This window comes from Salmo trutta, chromosome 26 (genome assembly GCF_901001165.1).
Source record: "Salmo trutta chromosome 26, fSalTru1.1, whole genome shotgun sequence".
Taxonomy (NCBI): Eukaryota; Metazoa; Chordata; class Actinopteri; order Salmoniformes; family Salmonidae; genus Salmo; species Salmo trutta.
This window is the reverse complement of record NC_042982.1, coordinates 31,220,791-31,243,488: the sequence shown is the minus strand read 5'-3', so window position 1 is coordinate 31,243,488 and position 22,698 is coordinate 31,220,791. Positions and strand designations below refer to the sequence as shown.

Genomic DNA, 22,698 nt, shown 5'->3' with positions numbered 1-22,698 from the left:
ATTTATTGCCACTGGGGCCCGCTGGTGTAACTGCTAAACTGCTTGCTTTACACTGTGCTGCGTGATTGTAGAGGGTTTACTAAAGTGTTAGTTCTAGTAGCTATGTTGACTATGATGTTAGCTAATATGGTGACATTAACAACGATGTAGGCTGTGTGTGTGTAACTGATGTGAAATGGCTAGTTAGTTAGCGGTGGTGCTCGCTAATAGCGTTTCAATCAGTGACGGAACCTACACTGTTACATGTGGCAGTAACCAGTTATGCGGTATAAAGGTTTAGCTTGGAAAGTTTTTTTTGCCTGGTCACGTGCAGCTGCTGTGTTGTGCACTGAAGTCCACAAGCGAAGGGAAAAGGTGAGAGGAGAGCACATAGATGCAAGAAGGAAATATACAATGAGCAAAGTGATGATGGTGTTTGTTTGTGGCTGCTATGAAAGTCAACTTCATGGGTGGTCAGGGGTGTGTTCATTCCGCCGATTCTGTTGAAAGACTTTTCTTAAACTGAAGCTAACAGAACAAAACGAGGATAAACCTACCTGAATTTGTCCAATAGAAACCCTCATTTGCAACTGTTTGGACTAATTATTACACTGTAGATCAGCTAGATTCAGGCAAGAGTGTGTAAGGAGGTATGTAATATGTCACTGTCTGCAATCTTGATTACTCCAATTTGCCTCTTGACCTGTGCATCTACTTCTAATCTTTCATTTGAATTTTAGGTTGTAGCAACCTGATGATGGGTATACGGAAAATGTAAGTATCACGTAGTAGCCTAAGCCTATCCATGTTACATTGAACTGGCTGAATGGAATATGAATAACAGTCATCCAATATGCTGTAATAGAAATAAGGCCATGCTCCACCAACAGCCACTGTATGAAATAAACCAAAACTTGTTTCTCACAAGTGTAGCAGGTTGTGAACTCTGCAAACAACATTTCCACTCCAAGAATGAGAAACAATGACTGTATAGCCCTAATTAATCCCACCATTAACATAAATTAATGTAACCAAATGACAGGGATTAACAGTAAATGGGGAACTGATCAAAGAGCAAACAATTAACACAATAAAACAATGAATGCGCAATAATTGGCAGAAGACAGCGCAGAGCATTCTGGAGAGGACGTTCTGGAGAGAGACTATATCTTCGCCACACACACCTTCTCTTTCTTCTTGTCTCAACATTTCAAATTATACTCAAGAAACCTTATCTTCACACATATTTTAGATTCATTGCTTTTCACTGACAGCCAGCTATACTTTATTAGAAAGGTGATTTTTTTTCAACCCCCCCTGCGCTCAGCACCCCCTACTCAAAACATCCTCCCAGGGCTATGGGTACCTGTATGTGGAGGCAAGTGGATAAGATGGCTTGGTCTCGTGACAGTGGTAGCCTAATGAGCTAAATATCAGTATAATATTCACAATAAATGATTCTTATAAAATTGGTCCGATGAATAATTTCAGACAATGAAGAAGTGTGTGTTCACGATGCTGTTTAGTGCTGAGTGATAGGAGGGAGCGGTATGACAGAAACAAATCTGAATATGAATCCATATCTCTCCTCCCCGTGACGTAACAGTCTAGTCCGGGGGAGCGGTGGTCTCCGGTCCCGTCTTATCACTAAGCAGTTAGTTGGGCATCCAACAACCATCGAACGAGCACTGTTAACTATACCGCGCAGCTTCACGGTTTCTTCGCGGAAGAAGCCTCATCTCTGCCTCGCTTTGTGTATTATTCCACTCTTCGCTCGCTATCTTTAGTCGAAGTCGGACATATCATTAGGTAACAGTTTTACGGCTTGAAGGAGAGAAAACGTTGGGACAAGCTGAATAGAAGGAGCGGGCGGAAAGGATCGAGAGAGAGAGAGAGAGAGAGAGAGAGAGAGAGAAAGAGGTCACCGTGCCCTGTCTGCATTTCGCTCTCACCACGCCATGAAGATGCAGAGAATATCCGAGGTGGTGCTGCTGATGGCCGGGGTTGCTTTGGGGCTGTGTGCCTGTCACATAGTGAAAGGTAGGTTAAGAGGAACTTGGCGCTCACTACCCACTTGCATGGTGCGCTCCCTCTGTCACTTTGCAATGTGCTTATTGTTGAAGAGGCGGCAATGGGAGGGAGGAATATAGGGAGAGAGCGTCCATATCGGAGTATTTTCACCTCTAATGTGGGCTGATTGCGCTGTGATTGTATTCATTTAGAATCTCTGATATCATATGGTTAAATGGCTGTGATTTGTAAAGCAGTCGGGGCAGGGGGTGAATTATAGGGAGGCTGGCTGATAGGTCTATTTCCGAGTGGAGGTGCCTCTGGGACCTGCCATTTCTTATCAGGAGGAGTGGTGCCGCTGCGTTGAGTGTACCAATGTGTCCAAGTTTTCACTGTGACATCTGCCTATGGATATGGTCCCTCACCATGTGATAGGCATGTTATAGCCTGCCTTCTCGAGCCGACCGAGACAGATCTTGGGTTTTTGAAGAGATATGAGCTGGTAAGAATAGTAGAAAGTAGTCTGATATCTTATTGATGATGAGGACTATTTAGGCATATAATGTCCTGATGCTGATATAAATATGAGTAAGCCCCTACTTATCAGATACGATGATGTCGATGCTGCTGCTGATGGTGATGATGGTGCTTATTATTATTATTATTATTATTATTATTATTAGCCTAGGCCTGTTCTTTTTCTTTTGTTATCAGCCATATAATTATCATCACAGACTTTTTAGGCTAATATTTTTTATTGCAGAATGATGAGCGATTAATTTATATCGTTAATGGATTGCGAACTGCACTCCCTCGGTGAGCTAAATATATCTGTGTTATAGCACATATGAGACTAACTGCTCTCGAGCTGCTCACGAACCACCCCGGTGCCACAGGTAAATTGGTGGATGTGGCACCAGGTACACATGAATAAACTCCCCTTAGACTGTGGCTGCTGTTTGGGGAGCGTAATAACAAATGTTGCACCTGTCACTTTGTCTGACAGCAGTGGCAGTTGCCGGATGCATGATTAGGTGTTGCTCGGCGCCTGTCCCTGTGCGTCGGATAGAAAGCAGCCTTTGCGTCTGCCTTCACATGCGCCCAATAGGCCTATTTGTCTCTATCTGTTGACCTAGTAGTATGGATGCATATGATAATAACTAATGATCTGAGTAGCTTGTGCTTCATCTGCATTTTCAATTGAATATGATTATAGACTGACCCGGAGCACAGCGCGCGCCTGTGTGTCTGTGTCTGTGTGTGTGTGTGTGTGTGTGTGTGTGTGTGTGTGTGTGAGCGAGAGATAGGGAATGCACTAGCTGTCTATGGTGCTGATTTGCAATAAAAGCCTGAGTGTGTTTTAATGTGTTGTCAGTGGTGCTGAAGTTACCCATATGAGTGTTTGTTGGTGTTTGTTTGCAAGTGGATACATGGTCTGTCACCAACTCCATCCGCAAATGTGTAGACTTTGTTCATCTGGAGATAGCATGATAGCAGCTCAGGACTGTTGGACTTTTCAAGCCACTGCTCGGCTGCGAAGTGAGAAGTAAACACATTACCGTTGAGTCAATGGGGGTGGAAACGCCGGCACACCGCGGTTCTAATTGTGTCCCCAGGGCCGCAATATAGGAGAAAATGAGAGCCCATTGTTTACGATACAATACATGACCAAAAGTATGTGGACACCTGCTCGTCGAACATCTCGTTCCAAAATCATGGGCATTAATATGGAGTTGGTCCCCCCTTTGCTGCTATAACAGCCTCCATTCTTCTGGGAAGGCTTTCCACTAGATGTTGGAACATTGCTGCGGGGACTTGCTTCCATTCAGCCACAAGAGTATTAGTGAGGTTGGGCACTGATGTTGGGCGATTAGGCCTGGCTTGCAGTCTGTGTTCCAATTAATCCCAAAGGTATTCAATGGGGTTGAGGTCAGGGCTCTGTGCAGGCCAGTCAAGTTCTTCCACACCGATCTCGACCAACCATTTCTGTATGGACCTCGCTTTGTGCACAGGGGCATTGTCATGCTGAAACAGGAAAGGCCCTTCCTCAAACTGTTGCCACAAAGTTGGAAGCACAGAATCGTCTAGAATGTCATTGTATGCTGCAGCATTAAGATTTCCCTTCACTGGAACTAAGGGCCCTAAACAATGAAAAACAGCCCCAGACCATTATTCCTCCTCCACCAAACACAGTTGGCACTATGCAATGGGTCAAGCAGCGTTCTCCTGGCATCTGCTAAACCCAGATTTGTCTGTCTGACTGCTAGATGGTGAAGCGTGATTCATCACTCCAGAGAATGCGTTTCCAATCCTCCAGAATCCAATGGCGGTGAGATTTACACCACTCCAGTCTACACTTGGCATTGCGCATTGTGATCTTAGGCTTGTTTGCTGGCTGCACGGCGAAGGAAACCCATTTCATGAAGCTCCAGACGAACAGTTATTGTGCTGACGTTGCTTCCAGAGAGTTTGGCAATTGGTAGTGAATGTTGCAACTGAGGACAGACAATTATTTACGCACTACATGCTTCAGCACTCGGTGGTCCCTTTCTGTGCCACGTTGAAAGTCACTGACCTCTTCAGTACAGACCATTCTCCTGCCAATGTTTGTCAATGGAGACACACCTGTCAACAAAGGGTGTGGCTGAAATAGGCGAATACACTAATTTGAAGGCGTGTCTTCATGCTTTTCTATATGTAGTGTATATGCTGCTATCCTGGCCCACTAGACGCATTTAAAGATGGCATTTTCAATTGCCATCTTTAATTCCGTGTAAAAGCGAGAGAAACGTGTGAGACATACAGTAACATTCTGAACATGTCACATAGTAACATTATCTTCTGTCATGATGCAGCTTTTTCTTAAAATGTTCCATGCGACAGTTGAACGGTGCATCTACTGTATGTCCTGTAAGTAACTAGAGAAGACTCAGGAATTGGCCGTTCTCCAGGACAACTTTGAGGCGAGGTCTTCCCCTGTCATTTTCTGTGTAGCCACCGTTGTATTTCAAGAACCATGAACTACATACAACTCTCCTTCCGTGGCCTCCAACTGCTCTTAAATACAAGTAAAACTAAATGCATGCTCTTCAACCGATCGCTGCCTGCACCTGCCCGCCCGTCCAGCATCACTACTCTGGATGGTTCTGACTTAGAATATGTGGACAACTACAAATACTTAGGTGTCTGGTTAGACTGTAAGCTCTCCTTCCAGACTCACATCAAACATCTCCAATCCAAAGTTAAATCTAGAATTGGCTTCATATTTCGTAACAAAGCATCCTTCACTCATGCTGCCAAACATACCCTCGTAAAACTGACCATCCTACCAATCCTCGACTTCGGCGATGTCATTTACAAAATAGCCTCCAATACCCTACTCAATAAACCGGATGCAGTCTATCACCGTGCCATCCGTTTTGTCACCAAAGCCCCATATACTACCCACCACTGAGACCTGTACGCTCTCTTTGGCTGGCCCTCGCTTCATACTCATCGCCAAACCCACTGGCTCCAGGTCATCTACTGTGGTTCAGTTGGCCTCCCTGTGGCTCAGTTGGTAGAGCATGGTGTTTGCAACGCCAGGGTTGTGGGTTCGTTTCCCACAGGGGGGCCAGTACGAGAAAAAAAAATGTATGAATTGAAATGTATGCATTCACTACTGTAAGTCGCTCTGGATAAGAGCGTCTGCTAAATGACAAAAATGTAAAAATCTACAAGACCCTGCTAGGTAAAGTCTCCCCTTATCTCAGCTCACTGGTCACCATATCAGCACCCACCTTTAGCACGCGCTCCTGCAGGTATATCTTGCTGGTCACCCTCAAAGCCAATTCCTCCTTTGGCCGCCTCTCCTTCCAGTTCTCTGCTGCCAATGACTGGAACGAACTACAAAAATCTCTGAAACTGGAAACACTTATCTCCTCACTAGATTTAAGCACCAGCTGTCAGAGCAGCTCACAGATCACTGCACCTGTACATAGCCCATCTATAATTTAGCCCGTACAACTACCTCTTCCCCTACTGTATTTATTTATTTTGCTCCTTTGCACCCCATTATTTCTATTTCTACTTTGCACTTTCTTCCACTGCAAATCTACCATTCCAGTGTTTTACTTGCTATATTGTATTTACTTTGCCACCATGGCCTTTTTTGCCTTTACCTCCCTTATCTCACCTCATTTGCTCACATTGTATATAGACTTATTTTTCTACTGTATTATTGACTGTATGTTTGTTTTACTCCATGTGTAACTCTGTTGTTGTATGTGTCAAACTGCTTTGCTTTATCTTGGCCAGGTCGCAATTGTAAATGAGAACTTGTTCTCAACCTGCCTACCTGGTTAAATAAAGGTGAAATAAAAATAAATAAATAAAAACTAATGACACTCCTTTTAATCAAAGAGATCCTCAAGGTATCCGCTACAACTCTAGAGCTGTGTGTTTATGCCCGTAAGTATGTGTGTTGGTCCATGTTGACAGCAGCCAAGTATGCAAAACTCCGAAGAGGCGGCGAAGCTATTTACAAAGGCATTATTGCATTCACGGTTGCACACTGAGGATCAAACGATCTCTCCCACAACCCACCATGTCTCACGCTCAGCAGCGTGGTGGGGAGAATTTTTTCGCGGTTGAGTAGAAAGCGGTGCAGAGGTTTTTGCCAGAGCTGCCCGGAGCTGCGCTTTTGTGTAATTCCAAGCAATACGAACCATGAATTTAGATAGCTCATTACCTACAGTGTGTGTATTTTCATTTAGCTTCCCACAGCGTCTGTTTCCATCGAGGAACCTTTTGCAGCTTTATTATTTTGGGGGGTAAACACACAACTATTATTTTTCAATCAGAAAGTACACACAAGCAGTACTTCAAATGTAATATGACTCAGTCCATAGAGGAAGCAAAGTATTAACTGGTAATACAATTTGGCCAACTGCAGGAGTATTTTGGATGCTTTTGGTTGACTACTGTATATGTGAAAATGAGGTACAGAATGCATATTTCAATGCACAAGGTTAAAATAAATCAAGATAAACAGAGCTATGATTAACAGAAATGTCCACCTTCATTATGAAATAAGGTATTATTTCAATATAGGCTATGCTTCCTCTATAGAAGCACCTGACATATACACTGTGTATACCAAACATCAGGAACGGCTTCCTAATATTCAGTTGCACCATTCTGTATAAACGATGAGAATAGAAAGGTTAAGAACAAAGGTTCATAACCTTTGTGAAACATCACAGAACACTGGCAAATATAAATCAAAACTGGATGGTGTTCAGGGATTTTTATTTTGTTTTTATTTCACCTTTATTTAACCAGGTAGGCAAGTTAAGAACAAGTTCTCATTTACAATTGCGACCTGGCCAAGATAAAGCAAGCAGTTTGACACATACAACAATACAGAGTTACACATGGAGTAAAACAAACATACAGTCAATAATATAGTGGAAAAATAAGTCTATATACAAAGTGAGCAAATGAGGTGAGATAAGGGAGGTAAGGCAAAAAAGGCCATGGTAGCAAAGTAAATACAATATAGCAAGTAAAACACTGGAATGGTAGATTTGCAGTGGAAGAAAGTGCAAAGTAGAAATAGAAATAATGGGGTGTAAAGGAGCAAAATAAATAAATAAATGAATAAATAAAGTAGGGGAAGAGTTAGTTGTTTGGGCTAAATTATAGATGGGCTATGTATAGGTGCAGTAATCTGTGAGGTGCTCTGACAGCTGGTGCTTAAAGCTAGTGAGGGAGATAAGTGTTTCCAGTTTTAGAGATGTTTGTAGTTCGTTCCAGTCATTGGCAGCAGAGAACTGGAAGGAGAGGCGGCCTAAGGAGGAATTGGCTTTGGGGGTGACCAGAGAGATATACCTGCTGGAGCGCGTGCTACAGGTGGGTGCTGCTATGGTGACCAGCGTGCTGAGATAAGGGGGAACTTTACCTAGCAGGGTCTTGTAGATGACCTGGAGCCAGTGGGTTTGGCGACGAGTATGAAGCGAGGGCCAGCCAACGAGAGTGTACAGGTCACAGTGGTGGGTAGTATATGGGGCTTTGGGGACAAAACGGATGGCACTGTGATAGACTGCATCCAATTTATTGAGTAGGGTATTGGAGGCTATTTTGTAAATGACATCGCCGAAGTCGAGGATTGGTAGCATGGTCAGTTTTACGAGGGTATGTTTGGCAGCATGAGTGAAAGATGCTTTGTTGCGAAATAGGAAGCCAATTCTAGATTTAACTTTGGATTGGAGATGTTTGATGTGAGTCTGGAAGGAGAGTTTACAGTCTAACCAGACACCTAGGTATTTGTAGTTGTCCACATATTCTTAGTCAGAACCGTCCAGAGTAGTGATGCTGGACGGGCGGGCAGGTGCAGGCAGCGATCGGTTGAAGAGCATGCATTTAGTTTTACTTGTATTTAAGAGCGGTTGAAGGCCACGGAAGGAGAGTTGTATGGCATTGAAGCTCGTCTGGAGGGTAGTTAACACAGTGTCCAAAGAAGGGCCAGAAGTATACAGAATGGTGTCGTCTGCGTAGAGGTGGATCAGAGACTCACCAGCAGCAAGAACGACATCATTGATGTATACAGAGAAAAGAGTTGGCCCAAGAATTGAACCCTGTGGCACCCCCATAGAGACTGCCAGAGGCCCGGACAACAGGCCCTCCTATTTGACACACTGAACTCTATCAGAGAAGTAGTTGGTGAACCAGGCGAGGCAATCATTTGAGAAGCCAAGGCTATTGAGTCTGCTGATGAGTATGTGGTGATTGACAGAGTCGAAAGCCTTTGCCAGGTCAATGAATACGGCAGCATAGTATTGTTTCTTATCGATGGCGGTTAAGATATCGTTTAGGACCTTGAGCATGGCTGTGGTGCACCCATGACCAGCTCTGAAACCAGATTGCTTAGTGGAGAAGGTGCGGTGGGATTCGAAATGGTCGGTAATCTGTTTGTTGACTTGGCTTTCGAAGACTTTAGAAAGGCAGGGTAGCATAGATATAGGTCTGTAGCGGTTTGGGTCAAGAGTGTCCCCCCTTTTGAAGAGGGGGATGACCGCAGCTGCTTTCCAATCTTTGGGAATCTCAGATTACACGAAAGATAGGTTGAACAGGCTAGTAATAGGGGTTGCAACAATTTCGGCAGATAATTTTAGAAAGAAAGGGTCCAGATTGTCTAGCCCGGCTGATTTGTAGGGGTCCAGATTTTGCAGCTCTTTCAGAACATCAGCTGACTGGATTTGGGAGAAGGAGAAATGGGGAAGGCTTGGGCAAGTTTCTGTGGGGGGTGCAGTGCTGTTGACCGGAGTAGGGGTAGCCATGTGGAAAGCATGGCCAGCCGTAGAAAAATGCTTATTGAAATTCTCAATTATAGTGGATTTATCGGTGGTGACAGAGTTTCCTATCCTCAGTGCAGTGGGCAGCTGGGAGGAGGTGCTCTTATTCTCCAAGGACTTTACAGTTTCCCAGAACTTTTTTGAGTTTGTGTTGCAGGAAGCTAATTTCTGCTTGAAAAAGCTAGCCTTGGCTTTTCTAACTGCCTGTCTATATTGGTTTCTAATTTCCCTGAAAAGTTGCATATCACGGGGTCTGTTCGATGCTAATGCAGAACACCACAGGATGTTTTTGTGTTGGTTAAGGGCAGTCAGGTCTGGAGAGAACCAAGGGCTATATCTGTTTCTGGTTCTACATTTCTTGAATGGGGAATGCTTATTTAAGATGCCTTGAGGAAGGCATTTAAAAAAAATAACCAGGCATCCTCTACTGAAGGGATAAGGTCAATATCCTTCCAGGATACCCGGGCCAGGTCGATAAGAAAGGCCTGCTTGCTGAAGTATTTCAGGGAGCGTTTGACAGTGATGAGTGGAGGTCGTTTGACCGCTGACCCATTACGGATGCAGGCAATGAGGCAGTGATCGCTGAGATCTTGGTTGAAAACAGCAGAGGTGTATTTAGAGGGCAAGTTGGTTAGGATGATATCTATGAGGGTGCCCGTGTTTACGGGTTTGGGGTTGTACCTGGCAGGTTCATTGATAATTTGTGTGAGATTGAGGGCATCAAGCTTAGATTGCAGGATGGCTGGGGTGTTAAGCATGTCCCAGTTTAGGTCACCTAGCAGCATGAGCTCTGAAGATAGATGGGGGGCAATCAGTTCACATATGGTGTCCAGAGCACAGCTGGGGGCAGAGGGTGGTCTATAGCAGGCGGCAACGGTGAGAGACTTGTTTTTAGAGAGGTGGAGTCAAGCCAGCTCTGGCTGGGCCACTCAAGGACATTCAGGGACTTGTCCCCGAAGCCATTCCTGTGTTGTCTTGGCTGTGGGCTTAGGGTCATTGTCTTGTTGGAAGGTGAATCTTCGCCCCCAGTCTGAGGTCCTGAGCACTTTGGAGCAGGTTTTCATCAAGGATCTCTCTGTACTTTGCTCTGTTCATCTTTCCCTCGATCCTGACTATTCTCCCAGTCCCTGCCGCAGAAAAACATCCCCACAGTATGATGCTGGCACCACCATGCTTCACCATAGGGAAGGTGCCAGGTTTCCTCCAGACGTGACGCTTGGCATTCAGGCCAAGGAGTTCAATCTTGGTTTCATCAGACCAGAGAATCTTGTTTCTCATGGTCTGAGAGTCCTTTAGGTGCCTTTTGGCAAACTCAAAGCAGGCTGTCATGTGCCTTTTATTGAGGAGTGGCTTCCGTCTGGCCACTCTACTATAATGGCCTGATTGGTGGAGTGCTGCAGAGATGGTTGTCCCTCTGGAAGATTCTCCCATCTCCACAGAGGAACTCTGGAGCTCTGTCAGAGTGACCATCAGGATCTTGGTCAACTCCCTGACCAAGGCCCTTCTCCCCCGTTTGCTCAGTTTGTCCAGACGGCCAGCTCTAAGAAGAGTCATGGTGGTTCTAAACTTCTTACATTAAAAAATGATGGAGGCCACTGTGTTCTTTGGGACCTTCAATGCTGCAGACATGTTTTTATACCCTTCCCCAGAGCTGTGCCTTGACGCAATCTTGTCTCGGAGCTCTACGGACAATTCCTTCGACCTCATGGCTTGGTTTTTGCTCTGACATGCACTGTCAACTGTGTGACCTTATAGAGACAAGTTTGTGCCTTTCCAAATCATGTCCAATGAATTGAATTTACCACATGTGGACTCCAATCAAGTTGTAGAAACATCTCATGGATGATCAATGGAAACAGCATGCAACTGAGCTCAATTTTGAGTCTCATAGCAAAGGGTCTGAATACTTACATAAGTAAGGTATTTCAGTTTTTTATTTATTTTAGATTCTTCAAAATAGCCTCAATGTCACAGACGTCGTATGAATTGGACCAAAACGCTGCAGGAATGTGTACGCTCATTATCTTCTTTTATTATATAAAATGAACACTGAACAAAAAGAATGACGAAAACAGTCTTGTCAGGTGCAACAAACACTAAACAGTAAACAACTACCCACAAATCCCATAGAAAAAACACCCCTCTTAAATAGGACCTTCAATTAGAAGCAACGAGGAGCAGTTGCTTCCAATTGAAGGTCAACCCAATAAACACCATATAGAAATAGACATACTAGAACTAACATAGAAATAGACTAACAAAGAACATAGCCCAACAAACCCCGAAACACTCTAAACAAACACCCCCTGCCACGCCCTGACCAAACTACAATAACAAACAACCTATTTTACTGGTCAGGACGTGACAGTACCCCCCCCCCCCCCCCCCCAAAGGGGCAGACCCCGGAAGCACCTCACACAAAAAATAAACACAAAAAAATAAACCCCAAAACAAAAAATAATCCTAACTAAAGGGAGGGAAGGGAGGGTGGGCACCGTCACCGATGGTTCTTGTGCTACACCCCCCCCCAACCTCCTACTACGGAGGTGGCTCAGGCTCCGGCCTTACTTCCCAACCTAACCTGTCCACCCCCGCTAAATGCTTATTATATTTTACCCATCCCGAAGTCTCTGGGCTATGGCGCATCGCTGAAGACCTCGGGCTGATGCGCGTCGCTGGAGGCCGTCTCTGTCAGTTCTGGGCTGTGGGCCGTCTCTGTCGATTCCGGACTGTGGGCCGTCTCTGTCGGTTTCGGACTGTGGGCCGTCTCTCTCGGTTATGGACTGTGGGCCGTCTCTGTCGGTTCCGGACTGTGGGCCGTCTCTGCCGGCTCCGGACTGTGGGCCGTCTCTGCTGGCTCCGGAATGTGGGCCGTCTCTGCTGGCTCCGAACTGTGGGCTGTCTTTGCTGGCTCCGGACTGTGGGCCGTCTCTGCTGGTTCCGGACTGTGGGCCGTCTCTGTCGGTTCCGGACTGTGGGACGTCTCTGTCGGTTCCGGACTGTGGGCAGTCTCTCTCGGTTACGGACTGTGGGCCGTCTCTGTCGGTTCCGGACTGTGGGCCGTCTCTCTCGGTTATGGACTGTGGGCCGTCTCTGTCGGTTCCGGACTGTGGGCCGTCTCTGCCGGCTCCGGACTGTGGGCCGTCTCTGCTGGCTCCGGAATGTGGGCCGTCTCTGCTGACTCCGAACTGTGGGCTGTCTTTGCTGGCTCCGGACTGTGGGCCGTCTCTGCTGGTTCCGGACTGTGGGCCGTCTCTGTCGGTTCCGGACTGTGGGACGTCTCTGTCGGTTCCGGACTGTGGGCAGTCTCTCTCGGTTCCGGACTGTGGGCCGTCTCTGCCGGTTCCGGACTATGGGCCGTCTCTGCTGGCTCCGGACTGTGGGCCGTCTCTGCAGGCTCCGGACTGTGGGCCATCTCTGGACGGGGCACTGTTGCCGGACACTCTGGGCGGAGCACTGTTGCCGGACACTCTGGACGGGGCACTGTTGCCGGAAGCTCTGGACGGGGACTGCGCACTGAAGGCCTGATGCGTGGGGCTGGCTTAGGAGGCGCCAGACTAGGGACACGCACCACAGGGCTAGTGCGAGGAGCAGGAGCAGGACGAGCTGGACTGGGCTGACGCACTGGAGGCCTGGTGCTTGGGGCTGGTACTGGAGGTACCAGACTGGAGACACGCACCCCAAGGCTAGTGCGAGGAGCGGGAACAGGATGTAATAGACTGGGCTGACGCACTGGAGGCCTGGTGTGTTCTGCCTTTGGAGGCGCCAGACTAGAGACACGCACCTCAGGGCTAGTGCGAGGAGCAGGAACTGGATAAACCGGGCCGTAAGTAGGCACTGGAGGTCTGGAGCGCACCTTTAATTTAACATTTGCCTTGATGACAGCTTTGCACACTCTTGGCATTCTCTCAACCAGCTTCATGAGGTAGTCATCTGGAATGCATTTCAATTAACAGGTGTTCCTTGTTAAAAGTACATTTGTGGAATTTCTCTCCTTGATGCATTTGAGTCAATCAGTTGTGTTGTGACAAGGTAGGGGTGGTATACAGAAGATAGCCCTATTTGGTAAAAGACCAAGTCCATATTATGGCAAGAAAGCTCAAATAAGCAAAGAGAAATGACAGTCCATCATTACTTTAAAACATGGTCAGTCAATTCAGAACATTTCAAGAACTTAGAAACTTTCTTCAAGTGCAGTCGCAAAAAACATCTACCGCTATTATGAAACTGGATCTCATGAGGACCGCCACAGAAAAGGAAGACTCAGAGTTACCTCTGCAAAGGATAAGTTCCTTAGTTAACAGCTTCAGAAATTGCAGCCCAAATAAAAGCTTCACAGTGTTCAAGTAACAGACGCATCTCAACATCAATTGTTTAGAGGAGGTTGTGTGAATCAGGATTTCATGGTCGAATTGCTGCACAGAAATCACTACTAAAGGACACCAATAAGAAGAAGAGACTCGCTTGGGCCAAGAAACACGAGCAATGGACATCAGACCAGTGGAAATCTGTCCTTTGGTCTGATGAGTCCAAATTTGATATTTTTTGTCCCAACCGCCATGTCTTTGTGAGATGCAGAGTAGGTGAACGGATGATATCCGCAGGATCTCCGCATGTTCCCACCGTGAAGCATGGAGCAGGAGGTGGGATGGTGTAGGGGGTGCTTTGCTGGTGACTCTGTCTGTGATTTATTTAGAATTCAAGGCACACTTAACCAGCATGGCTGACACAGAATTATGCAGCGATACGCCATCCCATCTGGTTTGCACTTAGTCCCACTATCATTTGTTTTTCAACAGGACAATGACCCAACACACCTCCAAGCTGTGTAAGGGAAATTTGACCAAGAAAGAGAGTGATGAGTGCTGCATCAGATGACCTGGCCTCCACAATCACATGACCTCATCCCAATTAAGATGGTTTGGGATGAGTTGGACCTCAGAGTGAAGGAAAAGCAGCCAACAAAAGTGCATATGTGGGAACTCCTTCAAGACTGTTGGAAAAGCATTCCAAGTGAAGCTGGATGAGAGAATACCAAGAGTGTACAAAGCTGTCATCAAGGCAAAGGGCGAACTTTGAAGATTCTCTAAAATATAAAATATATTTTGATTTATTTAACACTTTTTTTGGTTACTACATGATGTCTTCACTATTATTCTGCAATGTAGAAAATATAAAAAATAAAGAAAAACCCTTGAATGAGTAAGTGTGTCCAAACTTTACTCTGGTACTGTATATATATGGGCGATTGGAAATTATGCAAACAATTACATTGATGAAAGCTACAATCTATCTGCAATTTTAAAGCTGATCTACCCCCTCTAAAAATAAAAAAACAACACTAATAAGGGATCATAGCTTTCACCTGGATTCACCAGGTCTGTCTTTGACATGGAAAGAGCAGGTGTTCTTCATGTTTTGTATAGTCAGTGTACATTGTTCATACAATAATACTTTTTTGGTGTGTGTGCGCGCGCGTGTGTGTGTGTGTGTGTGTGTGCGTGTGAGAGATAGAATAAGCAGAAGAGCGAGAGTAAAGAGGAGCCCATCAGCCAATAAAAAAAGTGTTGACAAAGAAAAGGTGGCAGATTTATGTCCCCCTTTTGAGCGAGGAAGTGCATTATCGGAGCGCTCTATAAATCCCCGGCCGGAGGCAGCACAAATCCTGCCTGCCGTGCTGCGACTAGAAAACCATGGTTCAACATGTAGGAGGACATGTTGTTACCTATTATATTATATTTAGCCAACGCTTTTATCCAAAGCGACTTACAGTCATGCGTGCGTGTATTTTTACGTATGGGTGGTCGTGGGAATCAAACCCTCTACCCTGGCGTTAAAAGCACCATGCTCTACCAACTGAGCTACAAAGGACCACCTCTCTGATCTCAGTACAGCCTTGCTTGTCTCTCCTATGTTTAGGTCTGGGTGGGAAAACCAAGGCTCAGGGTGGAGGAGTTTAGTACATCACTGATCCTAGATCAGTAATCTCTTTCATTTATATCAGACTCAGCTATTTATCTGATTTCAAATCAGTGCTCTTATCTCAGATTATGGCAAAGTATGGAGGAGTGCTACCTCATTGATCTCAGCTTTGCCTTATCGACCTTGCTTCTGATCAGGGTTTTGCTAATAGAATAGTCTTAATTCACTGATCTCAAATCAGATTCTTCTTCTTATATAGACCATTGTTTAGTGATCAACTCAGTGGCCTTGTTGTTAGAGTGTCCATCTGGTGATTGGATGGTTGGGAGTTTGATCCCAGGTTGAGCCATACCAAATACTGCAAAAATGGGACCCAATGCATCTCTGCTTGGCACTCAGCATTAAGGAGATAGATTCGGGGTGAGGCTGTTTATTTTATTTAGCTAGGCAAGTCAGTTAAGAACAGATTCTTATTTACAATGACGACCTACACCAGCCAAACCCGGACGACGCTGGGCCAATTGTGCACCGCCCTATGTGACTCCCAATCACAGCCTCGAACTCAGGCCCTGTGTGTAGTTAACTGACCCTCTCTGCCCATTCATCGCCATTTTACCTGTTGTTGTTGTCTTAGCTGATTAGCTGTTGTTGTCTTACCCGTTGTTGTCTTAGCTAGCTCTCCCAATCAACACCTGTGATTGCTTTACGCCTCGCTTTATGTCTCTCTCAAATGTCAATATGCCTTGTATACTGTTGTTTAGGATAGTTATCATTGTTTTAGTTTACTGCGGAGCCCCTAGTTCCACTCAACATGCCTCAGATACATCCTTTGTCCCACCTCCCACACATGCGGTGACCTCACCCAGCATAACTAACGCATCCAGAGATGCAACCTCTCTTGTCATCACTCAATGCCTGGGTTTACCTCCACTGTACCCGCACCCCACCATACCCCTGTCTGTACATTATGCCCTGAATCTATTTTACCACGCCCAGAAATCTGCTCCTTTTATTCTCTGTCCCCAACGCACTAGACGACCAGTTTTGCTAGCCTTTAGCCGTACCCTCATCCTACTCCTCCTCTGTTCCTCAGATGATATGGAGGTTAACCCAGGCCCTGCATGTCCCCAGGCACGCTCATTTGTTGACTTCTGTAACCGAAAAAGCCTTGGTTTCATGCATGTAACATCAGAAGCCTCCTCCCTAAGTTTGTTTTACTCACTGTTTTAGCACACTCCGCGAACCCTGATGTTCTTGCCGTGTCTGAATCCTGGCTTTAGGAAGGCCACCAAAAATTCTGAGATTTCCATCCCCAACTACAACATTTTCAGTCAAGATAGAACTGCCAAAGGGGGAGGAGTTGCAATCTACTGCAGAGATAGCCTGCAACGTTCTGTCATACTTTCCAGATCTATGCCCAAACAGTTCGAGCTTCTAATTTTAAAAATGTATCTCTCCAGAAATAAGTCTCTCACTGTTGCCGCCTGTTATAGACCCCCCTCAGCTCCCAGCGGTGCCCTGGACACCATATGTGAATTGACTGCCCCCCATCTATCTTCAGAGTTCTTTCTGTTAGGTGACCTAAACTGGGATATGCTTAACACCCCGGCAGTCCTACAGTCTAAACTAGATGCCCTCAATCTCACACAAATTATCAACAAACCCACCAGGTACAACCCTAAATCTGTAAACATGGGCACCCTCATAGATATTATCCTGACCAACTTGCCCTCCAAATACACCTCTGCTGTTTTCAATCAGGATCTCAATGATCACTGCCTCATTCCCTGCATCCACTATGGGTCCGCGGTCAAACGACTATCCCTCATCACTGTTAAACGCTCCCTAAAACACTTCTGCAAGCAGGCCTTTCTAATCGACCTGGCCCGGGTATCCTGGAAGGACATTGAGCTCATCCCGTCAGTCGAGGATGCCTGGTCATTCTTTAAAAGTGCTTTCCTCACCATCTTAAATAAGCATGCCCCTTTCAAAAAATTTAGAACTAAGAACAGATACAGCCCTTGGTTCAACTCCAGACCTGACTGCCCACAACCAGCACAAAAACATCCTGTGGCGTTCTGCACTAGCATCGAATAGTCCCCACGATATGCAACTTTTCAGGGAACCAATACACGCAGTCAGTCAGGAAAGCAAAGGCTAGCTTTTTCAAACAGAAATTTGCATCCTGTAGCTCTAACTCCAAAAAGTTTTGGGACACTGTAATGTCCATGGAGAATATGCTGCCCACTCCACTGAGGCTAGGTAACACTGTCACCACCGATAAATCCTCGATAATCAAGAATTTAAATAAGTATTTCTCTTCTTCAATGAGCATTTCTCCATGCTTTCCTACTGGCTACCCCAACCCCGGCCAACAGCTCTGCACCCCCCGCAGCTACTTGCCCAATCCTCCCCAGCTTTTCCTTCACCCAAATCCAGATAGCAGATGTTCTGAAAGAGCTGCAAAACCTGGACCCGTACAAATCAGCTGGTCTAGATCTCCTGGACCATCTCTTTCTAAAATTATCCACCACCATTGTTGCAACCCCTATTACCAGTCTGTTCAAGCTCTCTTTCGTATCGTCCGAGATCCATAAAGATTGGAAAGCTGCCGTGGTCATCCCCCTCTTCAAAGGGAGTGACACTCTAGACCCAAACTGTTGTAGACCTATATACATCCTGCCCTGCCTTTCTAAAGTCTTCGAAAGCCAAGTTAATAAACAGATCACTGACCATTTCGAATCCCACCGTACCTTCTCCGCTGTGCAATCTGGTTTCCGAGCTGGTCACGGGTGCACCTCAGCCATGCTCAAGGTACTAAATTATATCATAACCGCCATCGATAAAAGACAGTACTGTGCAGCCGTCTTCATCGACCTGGCCAAGGCTTTCTACTCTGTCAACCACCGTATTCTTATCGGCAGACTCAACAGCCTTGGTTTCTCAAATGACTTCTCAGACAGAGTTCAGTGTGTCAAATCGGAGGGCATGTTGTCCGGACCTCTGGCAAACCTCCAAACAAGCTTCAATGCCATACAACACTCCTTCCGTGGCCTCCAACTGCTCTTAAACAATAGTAAAACTAAATGCATGCTGTTCAACTGCTCGCTGCCCGCACCCACACTCCAGACTTGCATAACTACTCTGGACGGTTCTGACCTAGAATATGTGGACAACTACAAATACCTAGGTGTCTGGCTAGACTGTAAACTCTCCTTCCAGACTCATATTAAACATTTCCAATCCAAAATAAAATCTAGAATCGGCATCCTATTTCGCAACAAAGCCTCCTTCACTCACGCCACCAAACATACCCTTTTAAAACTCACTATCCTACCGATCCTCGTTTTCGGCGATGTCATTTACAAAATAGCCTCCAACACTCTACTGTGCAGGCTGGATGCAGTCTATCACAGTGCCATCCATTTTGTCACCAAAGCCCCATATACCACCCACCACTGCAACATGTATGCTCTAGTCGGCTGGCCCTCACGACATATTCGTCGACAGACCCACTGGCTCCAGGTCATCTATAAGTCTTAGCTAGGTAAAGCTCTGCCTTATCTCAGCTCACTGGTCACGATAACAACACCCACCCATAGCACGCACTCCAGCAGGTATATCTCACTGCTCATCCCCAAAGCCAACACCTTCTTTAGCCGCCTTTCCTTCCAGTTCTCTGCTGCCAATGACTGAAACAAATTGCAAAAATCGCTGAAGCTGGAGACTTATATTTCCCTCACTAACTTTAAACATCAGCTATCTGAGCAGCTAACCGACCACTGCAGCTGTACATAGCCCATCTGTAAATAGCCCATCCAATCTACCCACCTCATCCCCATATTGTTTTTATTTACTTTTCTGCTCTTTTGCACACCAGTATTTCTACTTGCACATCATCATCTGCACATCTACCACTCCAGTGTTAATTTGCTAAATTGTAATTACTTCGTTACTATGGCCTATTTATTGTCTTAGCTCCTCACGCCATTTGCACACACTGTATATAGACTTAATTTTTGTTCTATGGTGTTGTTGATTGTACACTTGTTTATTCCATGTGTAACTCTGTGTTGTTGTTTGTGTCGCACTTCTTTGCTTTATCTTGGCCAGGTCGCAGTTGTAAATGAGAACTTGTTCTCAACTAGCCTACCTGGTTAAATTAAATAAAGGTGAAATAAAACATTTTAAAAAAAATGCTTGGGGCTTGGGTTATTTCTTCATGGTCTCTTATCTCTTGCACTCCTTTCTAGTTTTCCAGGAGGTGAACAATGTGTGTGTGTATGTGTGTGTGTAGGTGTGTTATAGATGGAGATAAGCCTCTACTAATCACAGTGGCCAGGTGAGCTCTCTTGCTCCCCTGCTCTCCCTCTGGGGCTATTGCTGACCATACTTAGCACTAGACAGGCCCATTGATTTACTCTCTGAGGTGTGAAGGGGGAGAGAGGAAGAAAAGAGAAAGCGAGAGAGAGAGAGAGAGAGAGAGAGAGAGAGAGAGAGTGAGTGAAGAAAACACCAGAGGCTTTTATAGAATTAAGAAGGAACGTCCCTTGTCTTTGAGAGTGCTCCCTGAGGAGAAGGGCGGAGAGGAGAGGAGAGGAAGGAGGGATTGCTTAGCGAGGGAAAGGAATAATAGAAGCAATTAGAGATAGATGGAGAAAAGTATTCACCCTCCTTCACCCCAGTGTTCACCCCACCTTTTAACAACAGCAGCAGCAAGAGACAAGGAACACACCTCACAAACCCATTAGTGCCCAGAGTCTCCAGCATGACTGTGTTTTTTATATTTTTTATTTCACCTTTATTTAACCAGGTAGGCCAGTTGAGAACAAGTTCTCATTTACAACTGCCACCTGGCCAAGATAGAGCAAAGCAGTGCAACACAAACAACACAGAGTTACACATGGGATAAACGAACGTGCAGTCAATAACACAATAGAAAAGTCTATATATGCAGTGTGTGCAAATGTAGTAAGATTAGGGAGGTAAGGCAATAAATAGTCCATAGTGGCGAAATAATTACAATTTAGCAATTAAACACTGGAGTGATAGATGTGCAGAAGATGAATGTGCAAGTAGAGATACTGGGCTGCAAAGGAGAAAAAAAAATTACGATATGGGGATGAGGTAGTTGGGTGGGATATTTATTTTTGCAATTCGTCCTAGTCATTGACAGCAGAGAACTGGAAGGAAAGGCGGCCAAAGGAGGAGTTGGCTTTGGGGGTGACCAGTGAAATATACCTGCTGGAGCATGTGCTACTGGTGGGTGCTGCTATGGTGACCAGTGAGCTGAGATAAGGTGGGGCTTTACCTAGCAAAGACTTATAGATGACCTGGAGCCAGTGAGTTTGGCGATGAATATGAAGCGAGGGCCAGCCAACGAGAGCGTACAGGTCGCAGTGGTGGGTAGTATATGGGGCTTTGGTGACAAAACGGATGGCACTGTGATAGACTACATCTAATTTGCTGAGTAGAGTGTTGGAGGCTATTTTGTAAATGACATCGCTGAAGTCAAGGATCGGTAGGATAGTCAGTTTTACGAGGGTATGTTTGGCAGCATGAGTGAAGGATGCTTTGTTGTGAAGTAGGAAGCCGATTCTAAATTTAATTTTGGATTGGAGATGCTTAATGTGAGTCTGGAAGGAGAGTTTACAGTCTAATCAGACATCTAGGTATTTGTAGTTGTCCACATATTCTAAGTCAGAACCGTCCAGAGTAGTGATGCTAGACGGTCGGGTGCGGGCAGCGATCGGATGAAGAGTATGCATTTAGTTTTACTTGCATTTAAGAGCAGTTGGTGGCCACGGAAGAAGTGTTGTATGGCATAGAAGCTCGTCCTGAGGTTTGTTAACACAGTGTCCAAAGAAGGGCCAGAATTATACAGAATGGTGTCGTCTGCGTAGAGGTGGATCAGAGAATCACCAGCAGCAAGAGCGGCATCATTGATGTATACAGAGAAAAGAGTCGGCCCGAGAATTGAACCCTGTGGCACCCCCATAGAGACTGCCGGAGGTCCGGACAACAGGCCCTCCTATTTGACACACTGAACTCTGTCTGAGAAGTAGCTTGTGAACCAGGCAAGGCAGTCATTTGAGAAACCAAGGCTGTTGAGTCTGCCGATAAGAATGTGGTGATTGACAGAGTCGAAAGCCTCTGTCAATCTCTGTCAGAGCCGAAATCAGACTGTGTGACTGTATGTGTTTAGCTATATTTGTGGGGACCAGAAGTTGCCACAAGAATAGTAAACAAACATTTTACCAACTGGGAACATTTTGTTAGTCCCCACAAGGTCAAATGCTATTTGTAAGGGGTGTAGGGTTAAGGCTACAATTAGTGTCAGGGTTAGAATTAGGGTTAGGGTTTGGAGCTAGGGTTAGGTTTAGCGTTAGAGTTAAGGTAAGGTTTTGGGTTCAAGGTTAGGGTTAGCGTTTAGGTTAGGGTAAGGGTAAGTGTTAAGGTTAGGTTTAGGGATAGGTTTTACAGAAAATAGGATTTGGAATGGGACTGAATTGTGTGTCCCCTCAAGTTTAGGTATACAAGATTGTGTGTGTATGTGTGTGAGATAGAGAGAGCGATTAAGAGTGTTTGTGTTTTCTTTGTTTTCACGCAACACTAAAACAGAATAGAAACTTTTAGATAGAGGCTGTTGGCAAGACTCTTTCCCTGACACTTCAGCCAACTGTCTGGACATGCCCTTACACACACCCCCTGTCCAGAGTGCTAACCAACGTCCTCCTCTTCTGCCTTGTTCTCTTCCTCGGTCTCCTTTTCTCCAATCAATCGCTTCCACACCAATCTCACCAGCTCCCCCTCTCCATTTGTCAAAGCTGACAAGCTCAGATATCTCGCTTGTGCGCACACTTTCTCTTTCTCTCTCTCTCTCTCTCTCTCTCTCTCTCTCTCACTGATTAATCTCCATTTTATATGAAGAACAAGCTAAAACAACAGCAAGAAGAGGGTTTGTGGAGCTCAACAGACAAGCCTGGAGGAGCCGTGTTGATAGCGTGACCTGTTCCTCTCCACCACCAGAGTCCAGCTGATCTCAGAGGAAATGAACAGAGGGAGACATGGAGAGAATGCCGTCTCCCAGTGACACATATCAATACCATGTGTAGTTGAAATGTGACTCATGAGTCACACACACACATGCAGACATACACACTCAAACATTGATCGATCAAGCTCCTCAGGTGACAGAATACACACTACCACCCTCACATATGGTATGTATCTGTCATTTATAGAATAAGCAACAGATGAAGTACTCATTAGGGGTGCAACCCCCCTCCCCTCTCCTCAGTAGGGTTGTGTGTCAGAGCAGCCCCCATCCAGGACCCCTGACAGTCATCTACAGGGGGTCTTCCATCTGCACACACATCAGTCCCATGTCCCATGAGCTGTTTGACACATTTAGAACACGCTTAGTGCATTAGGACTCTCTTACGCACTAAAC

The 22,698-nt window shown here is 45.6% G+C and overlaps 1 protein-coding gene across 1 annotated transcript in view; it reads left to right on the top strand.

Annotated features, from left to right (window-relative positions):
* Positions 1–1,629: 1,629 nt before the first annotated feature.
* The window catches only part of LOC115163883 (calsyntenin-2-like), a 240,668-nt gene continuing 219,599 nt past the window's right edge, over positions 1,630–22,698 (top strand). Inside the window, exon 1 of the mRNA XM_029716093.1 lies at positions 1,630–2,019. Coding sequence (XP_029571953.1) covers positions 1,938–2,019 — 82 coding nt within the window. The 5' untranslated portion in view covers positions 1,630–1,937. The remainder of the gene's footprint in view (positions 2,020–22,698) is intronic.